Source organism: Vulpes vulpes, chromosome 3 (genome assembly GCF_048418805.1).
Source record: "Vulpes vulpes isolate BD-2025 chromosome 3, VulVul3, whole genome shotgun sequence".
NCBI lineage: Eukaryota > Metazoa > Chordata > Mammalia > Carnivora > Canidae > Vulpes > Vulpes vulpes.
In genome coordinates, this window is record NC_132782.1 from 98,020,908 (window position 1) to 98,034,159 (window position 13,252).

Consider the following 13,252-nt stretch of genomic DNA (forward strand, 5'->3'; position numbering starts at 1 on the left):
GGATCCCCAAGCACTCTGCAGATGTGCTCTACCCCCACCAATCCCACCTCCCAGCTGGTACCTTCAACTCTCCATAATAACTCCTACTGGGTTTGGGGCTTAGGGGCTTTACGGGGAAACTTTGGTTCTTTTTTCTCCCTTCCCTTTTGGTCAGCTGCCCTGGGGCACTGGCCTCATTCACAATTCTCCAGTTTCCTGGACAATGAGGCTTCTTGTACTTATTGCCAGCATCTCCCTACTAACTCTACGGAGAGGTATATGATTACTGAAACAGATGCCCGGCTTTCTACTGCACATAATGTCTTCCTGCCAAGGAAACCTCAGAGCATCACCAGTACAGGATTTGGTTTTAATTAAAAGCCCTTTGGGTCACTCTTTCAGGAGACTGGCCAAACGGATTGAATGGACTGTGCAGGGCAATCATGACTTGGGGGTTGATGGTTTTCTTCATGGGGCCCTCCCCCTTCCCACCAAAGGCTCCCTGCTGCAGACTGATGGAAATCCGGCAGGCTAGGGCTGCTTTGGTAGAACCTAAAATGAAAATAGCAATAATAACCACAAACCAGAAACGAACATGAATTTCCTGAGCAACTGGGAATGAGCATTTGGATGAACAAGGACACCAACCATCCTGGTTTCCCAGGACTGAGCGGTATCCTGGAACACACGGTTCACTTTTAAAACAGGAAAGGTCAGGGGATCCCTGGATTGCTCGGCAGTTCAGCGCCTGCCTTCAGCCCAGGACATGATCTTGGAGTCCCGGGATCGAGTCCCAGATCAGGCTCCCTGCATGGAGCTTGCTTCTCCCTCTGCCTGTGTCTCTGCCTCTCTCTCTGTCTCTCTCATGAATAAATAAAATCTTTAAAAAATAAATAAATAAAACAGGAAAGGTCACAGGCAAAACAGGATAAGTTGGTCAACCTACAGATGAGAGACATCTCATCTTCTCTGAAACGCTGAAATGCTGGGAGGTTTCCCCCAACACTGGCACACCCCATCCCAGACACAAACCAACAATTCCCCATTACATGGAGTTTTACAGTCTGTAAAACAGCTCCATTTACAGTCTGCATCATGGATGCACATTTTCATGCCATCAATGCAAAGTGGGTTAACTTGTCTGGTTTGTAGAATATCAGGCTGATTGAACTGGATTTGGTGTTGGAATGGCCAGGCTCATGGTGGGTACAGAAGTCAAAGGAATGGTTACTTTTTGGATTAGAGGCATGGAGGCTTGAACTCTTGTTCCAGCTCTGCCCTTGATGGGAAACTTTTGTTCCCCTTCCTCTCTTTTAGTGTCAGGGGAACAAAATGGAAGATTTGGGATTCTGTGATAAAAGGAGAGGAAGAAAGGTTTCACTGAGCGTCTTCCATGTGCCGGCATCATGCCAGGCCCTCCCTTCCATTTACTCTCTCCATCATCCCCAAAGGTTTACTTGACTTACTTGAGTTCAGTGGGCACACGAGGTCACAGAGCAAACAAACGACAGACAAGGGGTCCCAATGCAGGGCTGCCTGACTCGATAGTTGTCCTAATCCCAGCAACCATTGAATGAGAGACAGCTAAGTACACTCCCCTCTACATACACTGTCTCACTGAATCCTTGCAGAACCTTTGAGGCAAATATTACCATTATCACTACTTCAGAGAGGAGGAAACAGGTTCCAAGAAGTCAAATGACCAGCCCAACATCACACAGCTACTGAGTGGAAGGGCTGGTTCCCAAATCCAGAGCCAAACAATCCAAAGCATTTTGACCAGCTCTGCTTCCCAGCCTCCCTGCTCAGCACCCGGTAGCCAGTGCCATCCCAAGGACAGGAGCTTTGCTTTAGTTTGGACCACCCAATGTGTGCTTTTTTTTTTTTTTAAGATTTTATTTATTTATTTGACAAAGAGAGAGCAAGACAGCACAAACAGCAGAAGCAGCAGAGGGAGAGGAAGAAGGAGGCTCCCCACTGAGCAGAGCCTGACATCAGGCTGCATCCCAGGACCAGGAGATCATGACCCTAGCCAAAGGCAGATGCTTAAGAACTGAACCACCCAGGCGCCATCCCCCCCAATTTGTGCTCTTGACCAAATTCCTTAACCTCACTGGACTTGTGTTTCCTCCTCTGTACAATGGGGATGGCAACAGTACCTCCCTCACGAAGACTGTGTAAATATTTTTAAAGTTCATAAATTTATCCATTGTGCAATCCGTGATGAATTTGCTTTACCTGCATTTTCCCATTTCTTACAAAGTTTTCTTCCATAAAATACGGAAAATATGTCAAGAACTTGCCTCGTATAGAAAACAGGTGAAGGGGGTCCCTGGGTGGCTCAGCGGTTTGGTGCCTGCCTTGGGCCCAGGGTGTGATCCTGGAGACCCCGGAATCGAGTCCCATATCGGGCTCCCTGCATGGAGCCTGCTTCTCCCTCTGCCTGTGTCTCTGCCTTTCTGTGTGTGTGTGTGTGTGTGTGTGTGTGTGTGTGTGTGTGTGTCTCATGAGTAAATAAATAAAACATTAAAAAAAGAAGAAAACAGGTGAAGAACTGAGCCCATAACTGGCACACAGACACTCAATGAGGGGCGCAGGGGTGGCTCAGGGAGTTAAGCCTCTGCCTTTCTCTCAGGTCTTGATCTCAGGGTCCTGGGATGAGCCCCGCCTCAGACTCCCTGCAGGGAGGGGAGTCTGCTTCTCCCTCTGCCCCTGCAAGCCCACCCACCCCCCGCCCCCCAACTCAGGCTCTCTCTCTCTCTCTCTCTCTCTCTCTCTCAAATAAATAAAATCTTTTAAAAAAAGAATAGCAGCTATTATTATTACTATTGCTGCTATTGTTTTTGCACCTGCCACGATTATTACAAACGTTGCCAGCGTTGCTTTTCTTGCTACTAGTATTAAGCGGGTTCGAAGCCCTTTCCTGGAAGTTTCTACGCACGCCCCCCTCCGTGGACGCCCCCACCCCCAAGAGCCTTAAAGCCGCGGCGACTGCCCTTAGCCCATCTCCTTCGTCTCTGTGCCCACTGGCGGCCTCCATCCCGCCCCTTGCACCCCTCGTCCCCTTCCCTGGGGAGGCTCCGCGGGGCGCCCCCAGTCCGCGCACGTCCCTGCGCTGCATCCCCCGGGCCCTCCCCGCCCCCCGGGGGCCGCCGCGCGCGCCTCACCTGCGCTGCCCGCTCCTCCGCTGTGAGTCCCGCGCGCGCAGGGGGCGGGGGGGAGGGGAGGGGGCGGGGCCACAGGGCTCACCCCGGGCGGCCCGAGCGGTGGGGGCGGCGCCAGCCTCCCAGCGCGAGTGCCCCGGGGTCGCGGCGCCGGGCCGGGCCGGGCCTGGGGCTTCCTCCCCAGAGCCAAACGGGCCAGACGCAGGCGGACAGACTGCACTATGCCGGGCCCCTCCCTGAGACCATGGCTGGCCAGGGAGGGTGTGAAGAACTAACTGGCAGAGCCACCAATTGCAACATAGGGACTTTATTCGGATCCCAAAGCAGAGTGTTAAAATAATTGCAAGATAGTTGGAGCAGTGTGGGCACCGAATGTGTAAAGGTTAAGTTTCTTAGGTGTGAGCTCTGTAATGTGGTTCTCTTTTTTTTCTTTTTCTTTTTTTCTTTTTTTTAGGATTTCATTTATTTATTCATGAGAGACACAAAGAAAGGCAGAGGCAGAGAAAGAAGCAGGCTCCCTGCAGGGAGCCCAATGTGGGACTGATCCCAGGACCCTGGGATCCCGCCCTGGGCCCCAGGCAGGCGCTCAACTACTGCGTCCCCCAGGCGCCCCTGTAATGTGGTTTTCTTAAAAGTCCTTATCTTTTGTAGGTATATGTCTGCAAAACAGACGTGATGTGTGGGCTTTGCTTGGAAGTAAAGGGGATCACCGGGCAGCAGGAGCCTGGTTAAAACAAGGTTGGGCCAAGTGTTGATAATTGTTGAAACCTGGGAAGAGGGGTAATTATTATTACCTTTCTTCCTTTTTATGTGCTTGGGATTTTCCACAATGAAAGGTTTTTTGAATAATAAGAACTGTAAATATGTTCAAACCGATTGGTCCGTAAATGTGACCTAATTTATCTGAAGGAAAAAAGAATAATTCCTCCCAAGTGAAAAAGGCTCCTGCACCAAAATATTTACTGTCCTAGTATTATATATATAAACACAACAAGTGGTGGTAGTACAAAAAGACCCAATGTAAGTGTACACCAATAAGGAAATGGTTAAACTGTGATACATCCACTCTATAGCCATTAAAATAGACATTAACAAAGACCATGTAATAGTAACACAAGAAATGATTTTATTTTTTTAAAGATTTTAAAAATTTATTTATTAATGAGAGACACAGAGAGAAGCAGAGATATAGGCAGTGGGAGAAGCAGGCTCCCTGAGGGGAACCTGATATGGGACTCCATCCCAGGACCCGGGGATCACGACCTGAGCCGAAGGCAGACACCCAACCACTGAGCCACCCAGGTGCCCCAGGAAATGATTTTAGAACCAAAAAAGCCAAATATTAAGTAATATACACTATTACTAAAACTGGAAGTACATTGAAATGTTAAGTTTGCACAGTGGGATTATGCATAACTATTCTACATCTTTTCTAGTGAAAATATAATTGTGAACCCTAGAGATTTCCTTACAATCCTTCATATTTAATGAAATACATCTCAATACCTGAACATTTTTCAATAGCTAAAATGCCTAATGCTGACATTATTTTGTCAGTGGCAAAAATTAGAGATTCTCTTCAGAAATGGCCACCTGTACTCTTCTGTTGCTCATCTAGTCAATATTTATATACAAGTGTTCAGCGTTCTCAAAAAAATTATTTTATCCCCAGCCCTTAGTTTAATCCTTTAAACAAGCTCATTCTCAAGCCTTAAATGATGGGAAATGTCTTCCATTCTTTGTCAACTTTTGATTTAGAAATCAGGTATCTATGAGTTTCACATGATTCATCCTGAAAGGATAACAGTATCTTTTCATTTTTACATTTTTTTAATAAAAGTTTATAAACATGGGAGGGTAATATATGTGCATAGAAAATATCTGAAAGGGCATATACTAAAATGGCTTTTTTTTTTTTTTTTTTTACTAAAATGTTAATAGTGGTTCTCTTAAGGTTATAGGCTAGGTAATGTTTATCTGCACTTTCTTCTTTTTTTTACTTTTTCTATAATAAACATGTTACATATAATGCAAAAGCCAGTAGGGCTTTATTATCAGTCATGGTCAGCTTCTAAATGATAAGAACAAGGTGGCAGTGGGGCCTGGCTGGCTCAGTTGGTAAAGCATGTGACTCTTGACTTTGGGGTTGTGAGTTCAAGGCTCTTGTCAGGTGCAGAGCTTACATTAAAAAAGAAAAATTAAATTTTATAAACTAAAAAAAAAGTGGCAAAATCAAGTGTAGGAAAACCTGTTTTGTTCTGCTGAGTATAAAAGGGACTGCCAATATATTCTCAACCACCTCAACTCCACCATCAAAAAATGTTGATAGGGACGCCTGGGTGGCTCAGCGGCTGGGGATCTGCCTTTGGCTCAGGGCATGATCCCAGAGTCTGGGATCAAGTCCCACATCAGGCTCCCTGCATGGAGCTGCTTCTCTCTCTGCCTATGTTGCTGCCTCTCTTTCTGTGTCTCTCATGAATAAATAAATATTTTTTTAAATGTTGAGGGTTAGCAATTGCACTGCTGGGGATTTACCCCAAAGATACAGATGCAGTGAAACACCGGGACACCTGCACCCCGATGTTTCTAGCAGCAATGTCCACAATAGCCAAACTGTGGAAGGAGCCTCGGTGTCCATAGAAAGATGAATGGATAAAGAAGATGTGGTTTATGTATACAATGGAATATTACTCCGCCATTAGAAACGACAAATACCCACCATTTGCTTCGACGTGGATGGAACTGGAGGGTATTATGCTGAGTGAAATAAGTCAATGGGACGACAAACATTATATGGTCTCATTCATTTGGGGAATATAAAAAATAGTGGAAGGGAATAAAGGGGAAAGGAGAAAAAATAAGTGGGAAATCTCAGAAAGGGAGACAGAACATGAGAGACTCCTAACTCTGGGAAACGAACAAGGGGTGGTGGAAAGGGAGGTGGGTGGGGGGTGGGTGTGACTGGGTGATGGGCACTGAGGGGGGCACTTGATAGGATGAGCACTGGGTGTTATGCTGTATGTTGGAAAATTGAACTCCAATAAAAAAATAAATAAAAATAAATGTTGAGGGTTCAAGGTCATTTAAAACTAATACTCTGAAAAACAAAACAAAACACAATATTCTGTTGATGCCTAAACAGGATATAAGAAAACAGCATTTGGGAACTATATCTGTTCTTTCCAGAACTCAAGAAGTTCAGATGTATAGACATTCCAATTTTACATGGTCATATATTGGGGGGGGGGGGTCTTTTCATTTTACATATATTCAAAACGATTTTTAAATGGTCTTGTAACAAAAATACTATATTTAATTCGTGAGAATACAGCATATTGACTCTAAAATCCAGAGGGAAATCTTAAGTTCTAATTATGTAATAGTGATCTCCTAATTCTCCAAAAGTATAAAATTTCATAGCTTTTAAAAAGAAGTACTTTGTATCAGTGAGCACAGATTCCAATTCAGTGGTATCAATATAAATGGCAAGGCACAAAGCACAAATTACTAGTAAATGAAACCCAATACCATACAAGTTGTGCTATAAAAACAAATCGTTCTAGAATCCATCAAAGCCACAATGAAATAACACCTTGCATCCATTAGGATGGCTACTCTGAAGAAAAACAGAAAAGAACAAGCATTTGCAAGAATGTGAAGAATCAGAACTTTTGTATATTGTTAGGAGTGTAAATGCTGCAGCTGCTGTGGAAAACAGTATGGCAATTCCTAAAAAAATTAAACTATTCCCATATGATCCAGCACTTCCACTTCTGAGTGTATACCCACAAAAAGTGAAAGCGCTCATCCTGACGAGTGCAGAGTCATATATGGAAGTGTTGAATCACTAAATTGTATACCTGAAACTAGTCTAACACTGTACTAACTACACTGGAACTGAAAATTTTCTCAAAAAAGCAAAAGCAGTGACTTACATATTTGTACAGCCATGTTCACAGCAGCACTATCCACAATAACAAAAAGGTGGATGTAACACAAGTGTCTGTTGATGGATGAATGGATAAGCATTCATTGGTGGTGTATATGTATATACACATGGACTGTTTTTTGCCTTAAAAAAGAAATTCTGACACAGGTTACCACGTGGATGAACTTTTTTTTTTTTTAAGATTTTATTTATCTGAGAGAGAGATAGAGACAGCACAAGCAGGAAGAAGAGAGAGAAGCAGGATCCCAGCTGAGCCAGGAGCCCCACTCTGGGTTTGATCCCAGGACCCTGGGATCATGACCTGAGCCAAAGGAAAAATGCTTAGCCAACTGAGCCACTCAGGCATCCTGCATATGTTTGAACCTTGAAAATATTATGCTAAGTGAAATAAGCCAGTCACAAAAGGACTAATACTGTATGATTCCACTTACATGAAGAACCTAGAGTAGTCAAATTCATAGAAAGCAGAAGAGTGGCTTTCAGGGGGTAGAGGAAGGGGGAATGGGAAGTATTTAATGAGAGTTTCAGTTTTATGAGATGAAGAGTTTTAAGGATAGATGGTGATGGCTGCACAGTATGAATAAACATGGACAACTGAACTGTACCCCTAAAGATGGTTTAAGATAGTACATTTTGTTATGTGTATTTTACAACTTAAAACATTGGAAGATAAATAATGGTACCATGTCAGTGAACACGAATAATTTTTAAAGTAAGCAACTTAATGGGATATGGTATTCTGAATTGGCTCCTAAAATCCCAACACTCTATTGTTTACTTAATATACCAATGCCAATTTCTTAGTGTTGACAAACATGCCATGGCTACATAAAACATTAGGGAAACTAGGTAAAAGGTGTACAGGAACTCTGTACTATCATTGCAAGATTTCTCTAAATCTAGCATTCTATTTATTTTTAAATAAATTTTTAAAAGGTGACAACTTTAAAAGTTTGAATTAATTCCTAAGTAGAAGACAAAGACAAAACAAATACATTAGAAGTGATAAAGGAAGCAGCAAAATATAAATGCCTATACATAGCTACAGTAGTTATGAAATTTTAATTTTTATTGTGCCATTCACTGTTGCCTATCATCCCATCATCCACTAACTGCAAAAAAGCAAGCTGTTGAATTTTATATTGCAGCAATATTTCCTTAATGATTCTGGGTGCATATTTTCACTTAGATTACAAACAAATGTTTCCTAGCATGGATACAGTGTGAACTTCCTTCTGCTAGTTCCTGAGGTTGTATCTTGGAGAAGTTGGTTTTAAGTTTGTGAGCATCCTGTTTCAGGCCAATTACAAGCCCAAGTGTGTGCTCAGAAGGTGCCTAGGCAGTGCAAGTCAGATCAGATAGCCCCAACTCGGTGCATCGTCTTCCAGCTGAAATATGAAGGCACTTGCTGGAAGCTCATTTGGGGGGATTTGGCCGTCTGCACAAACATGGTGGATCACTTCAGCCACTGAAAATCCATGTTGAATATGTGCTGTATTTATTAGAAAAAAGGATCATGAAACACTTCTATCAGTAATCAAGTAGTAGGAAGCAAGTGATGAAAACATCTTCAGGACGAGTCTATTTAAACACTGTCCTCAGATCTAAGTGAAAACAAAGCTTTAATCAGAAAGATGACTTCAAACAACTAAGTTTTACTTTGTCCCAGCCCAGCTTCTTTGCTGTTAAAAGGTCAACTAAGTAAAAACTGGTAAGACATACAGAAGGGTAAAATACACCATCACTTTTAACTACTCTGCACAAGGGAGAAATGACTGAAGGTATTGTTACCTTCTCTCCTCTTCTCTGTAACCATTGGCCCTAACACTCAAGGGGCTCACACTGCAGGTGCAAGGAGCTGTCAATCACAGGTGCAGCTTGCCTTTCCTCTGCCCCTGACCTTCAAGATCAATAGGTTAACTTGCTTTGTCCACAAATAGAGCTCTTCTTAATTTCTCTAGCACAACCTGGAACCTGATATGAAGCACTTACACGAGGAATGGTGCAGACAAGAAGGCAACTTTATTGTACTTTGGGGAAAAAAAAACCACAGGATTCCATTTAGGAAAAAAAAAAAAAGCCATTGACACTCAGTAAGCAACACTGCCACCTAGTGGAGTGGCGACAGGCCACAAAGACTTTCAAGACCGGGTATCAAATGTGCTAGGATTTGTTGTTCAAATTTTCATCCTAAAACAGAACTGTTAAGATATTGGTTTTCAGAGAACCTCTGATTTTGAGAAACTATTTGTGTCTCTGAAATGCATAAATGAATGTATTTTCTGGGGTTTTTTTTTGAGGGGGGGGATAAGAAGAGAGATTTTTGGTGTGTTTTTTTTTTTAACAGACCATCCTATTCATTCTTGATTTCAAAATTATGAAACACTTTGCATCAACCTGCCTCTTTGAACATCCATTACTCTTGCACTCTTGTTCAACAGTCTAAACAGCAAGATTATGACAATTTATAAAGAAACAAACTCAGCTGTGAAAGAACTACATTAAGTTTACTCATTTTCTCTATTTTTATAATCTAGGGTGCTAAGTATTTGAATCCCTGGAAAAAAAGCACTAGAATGCACCAATAACAATTTTGCATAAATCACATAACCCAACTCTTCTTATGACAACACATAACAGTGGAAGATATTGGTGTGAGGATGTGGGGATGCTGTTCTTAATGAATAATAAAGTAACTCTTTTCAAGGCTTTAATTCTCCTTTATACCCAGGTGTTGCAGTAAATGTGTTGACTTGATGACTTCTATGAGCATATAAATGAGAATATTTAATGAAACACCTGGCTGAAAAAAGAAATAAAGTCATGAGAATAACATATTGTTAATAACCACGATTTTAAATCCGTGTCTCTGTTATTATTGAGATTTTAGATTCTGGGTTAAGTGCTCTGCTCTCTTTGGAATATGCACAATGGTTATTGATCTTGCTAATGAGTTCCTCTATTGCAACATTTGTGGGTATATGGTTGGAGGCACTCAAGGATTCTAGAATGTAGGAGTCTAACATGGTCTTCATCAATCCATATTCTTGGCAAATAAACTCAGTTAAGGATTTCGGGAAGAACCAGGTTCTGGGAAAGAGGTATACATGTGTAGAGTAAGAAGGGGAATTAAAACATTTTTAGGCTGTGTTTTATCAGCAGACACAACGGAATGGTTCAATTATGAGAACCTGAGGGATCCCTGGGTGGCGCAGCGGTTTAGCGCCTGCCTTTGGCCCAGGGTGCGATCCTGGAGACACGGGATCGAATCCCACATCGGGCTCCCGGTGCATGGAGCCTGCTTCTCCCTCTGCCTGTGTCTCTGCCTCTCTCTCTCTGTGTGTGACTATCATAAATAAAAAATTAAAAAAGAATAAAAAAAATTATGAGAACCTGAGATTGTCCAGAAAAACAGAATTCTGAGTCTAGTGTGGAAGCTATCACAAAGTCAGAAGCCAGTGTTTTGCACTTCCCAAAGCAACATAAAATGGGAGTGGGGGATGGTCCCTGAAGTATTAGATCTGAATGAGGTTGCTCTTTCAAGGGTTAGTCTAGACTGCCTCAGTGTTCACCACAATTTGCAATAATCCCCCAGCCCCTCACCCAGTCGGAAGCCTTTATCACATAGTCAACTGTACTTTTCACCTAATGCTACTATGTGGGCACTCTTGAAGCCAAAGCAATAAAAGATCCTAGGGGAGCCTTATATTAACTCAAACATGATGCCAGAGTCATCTCCAAAAAAGTTTATTAGCATGATTAAAAACATTTTTTGAATAATGACAGAATTTCTAAACATGAAAGAGTATCAGTGGCTATACCTTGTAACCAAATATTTGCAACTGAATGGACAGCTTTATTGCCAGTCTTCATTTTATTAAAAACAATCCATATTTATTGGTTCCATGTGAAGTCGTGACTATTGCTTTGACTGGGGATGAGTCCCTACTGCAATTAAGTATAAAAAATATCTTCCATACTTGGAGTGTGACCTGTATTACTGAGTAAAGAGTTGATAAAAATCCTCAAAGAGTTGGGTTTTGTTTTTTAAAAACATTCCTTTTACACACTACAAAGAAATAATTAGTATTTTGGCTTTTTAAATTCCTACATGATATTTAGAATGGCAGTCCCCAAAGGTCCTCCCTTCACATAACCGCAAACGCAGACCCTCTTCTGGAGTGTACATTCTTGGGGTGGGCTCTGAAGACTTGGGCCTCCACGTGTCTATACTGGTTTGAGAACAAAGACAGCATCATCCAGAACGTAGTAGTCATTATACATGTCACCTTCACACAGGTATGGTAGTCTGGTGAAAGCTTCAATAACAAAACCAGCTTTTCTGAAAACTTCAGGCAGACTATTCACTTGTTCTTCCCAATTCTGTCCCTTGATTTCTAAAATTTCTGATGGTTTCTCCCACTTGCCACCTACTAAAACAAATAGAAACATTAAGTTAAATTCTTGAACAAACAAGTTACTTAAAGAGAGAAGGGAGGAAGAACAACATTTGCCAAGGACTTGGTATGTGCCAAGCACTGGGCACTTTGATGAATCATCTTCCTCATATCCCCGAGGTAAGAGGACAGAAATGAAGTATAGACTCAGAGGGCTGAGGATTCGCCCAAGCCTACAAGGTTAGTGAGGGTAAGAGCAGAAATGCAATCCCAGGTTTGTCTGGATCCAAAACTTATAGTTTTACCATCTTTGACAGTTTCAGGTATTACCCTTCATTAGACCAAATGGGTTGTAATAGTTCATGGTTTTAGTGAACTCCTCATTAAATACAGGAATATGGAAGCAGAGAGTTACCCATAAAATGTGAAAGAAAGGTTAGGGATAAATGCAAGAAAATACACCCGAGATATAGTAAATGCATGCAATGTATTAACTAGAAAGATTTATCAGGCAGAAAACAGACTAATGAGGCTTTTAATTTATAAAGACAGATCATCGATGTGTTTTTAAAGTGAAGTTGAGCTACTCCCTAACTTTTCATAACACTTTTATACAAGTTAAGCTACAAAACCAAAGAGAGAGAGAGAGCGCACACTCGAACAGATGTGTCGGCCTGGCATTTCTTGGACTAGTGGCTGAAATCTGTCTCGGTCATTTGCAAGCCTAGGAGAGCATCAGATGCCTAAGGAGTGGGGATGGGGTGGCTAGATAAAGTCTTCAGGTTCACACCAAGCATTGGCTACAGACACACAGACACACACAGATAATGGTATATGTCAATTCTAGGTTGTTTGTATATACTGTGATGTTTTTAAAAATGCACACATATTAAACGTATTACTAAATTCAGACAGAGAGTAACTTTCTGTGAGAAAATGCATGATCAATATGTGCCAAGAGTACAAAGACACCCGGCACCTGAACCCTCTTCCTAGAGTCCTATGGCAGTCAAAGCCTGGGGAAGTAGCTTTCCCCTCTATTCCTATGGTGAAGGCACTGGCACATGACTTAAGTTCAGAACACTCACCTAGGACACAGACTGAAGACCTAGTGACCCAGACAAGAGGGACGTAGGCTCCTTCTCTGGGAGGGCAGAGCAGTGGCCATGACACTAAGCAGCTGGGGCAGCATCAAGTGTTATGAACAATAGAGTGCAGTCTGTGCCATGGTCCCTAGTGCTCGGCAGCAGGAGTACACTTTTCAGATCAGTTTTACAGCATGTTTTTCTGAGGTGTTTTTCTTGGCTCTAGACCCTACGCATGATTCTCCAATCCTCCCATGACTGTGTAAGCTACCCTTGAATCCTTTCGATCAATTTCCTTTCACTGAAATCAGCTAGAGTCTGTTTCTGCTGCTTCCAAGGAAGAACCTGACTGATGAGGCCTCCGTGGGGCAGGAGAGGGAGGAGGAGGGAACTTCAACAGAGGGCCCACTCTTGGTCTCAAAGACACATTAGAAAGGGGTTACACAAATCTGAGGTACAGCTAGTTAATGTCACACAGCATTTCTTCATTATACCACGATGTATTGTTCATTAATTTTTCTCTTCTCTCTACATGAAAACACTTCCTTCTGCTTCCAGTGTTACTGGCCCAGCACTGAGCACACAGTAGGTACCCCAGGATCAGTGACCAAAATACTCTGGAGATTTAAAGGAACAATTTATCTGTCAAACAATACTCTCTCCTGGGAATACAGACTA

General features: G+C 42.3%; 2 protein-coding genes across 4 annotated transcripts in view; both read right to left on the reverse strand.

Annotated features, from left to right (window-relative positions):
- Positions 1–3,186, reverse strand: part of OTOA (otoancorin) — a 71,448-nt gene extending 68,262 nt beyond the window's left edge. For both annotated transcript variants that reach the window (XM_072751359.1, XM_072751358.1), the window contains exon 1: positions 3,147–3,186. The gene's annotated coding sequence lies outside the window, so the exon portion shown is untranslated. The remainder of the gene's footprint in view (positions 1–3,146) is intronic.
- A 7,637-nt stretch (positions 3,187–10,823) lies between these two features.
- Positions 10,824–13,252, reverse strand: part of METTL9 (methyltransferase 9, His-X-His N1(pi)-histidine) — a 45,241-nt gene continuing 42,812 nt past the window's right edge. Inside the window, exon 5 of one of the 2 annotated variants that reach the window (XM_072751361.1) lies at positions 10,824–11,522. In XM_072751361.1, the coding sequence (XP_072607462.1) occupies positions 11,320–11,522 (203 nt within the window). In that variant the 3' untranslated portion in view covers positions 10,824–11,319. Of the gene's footprint in view, positions 11,526–13,252 lie in introns of both variants that reach the window. The other variant, XM_072751360.1, reaches the window with a different exon arrangement.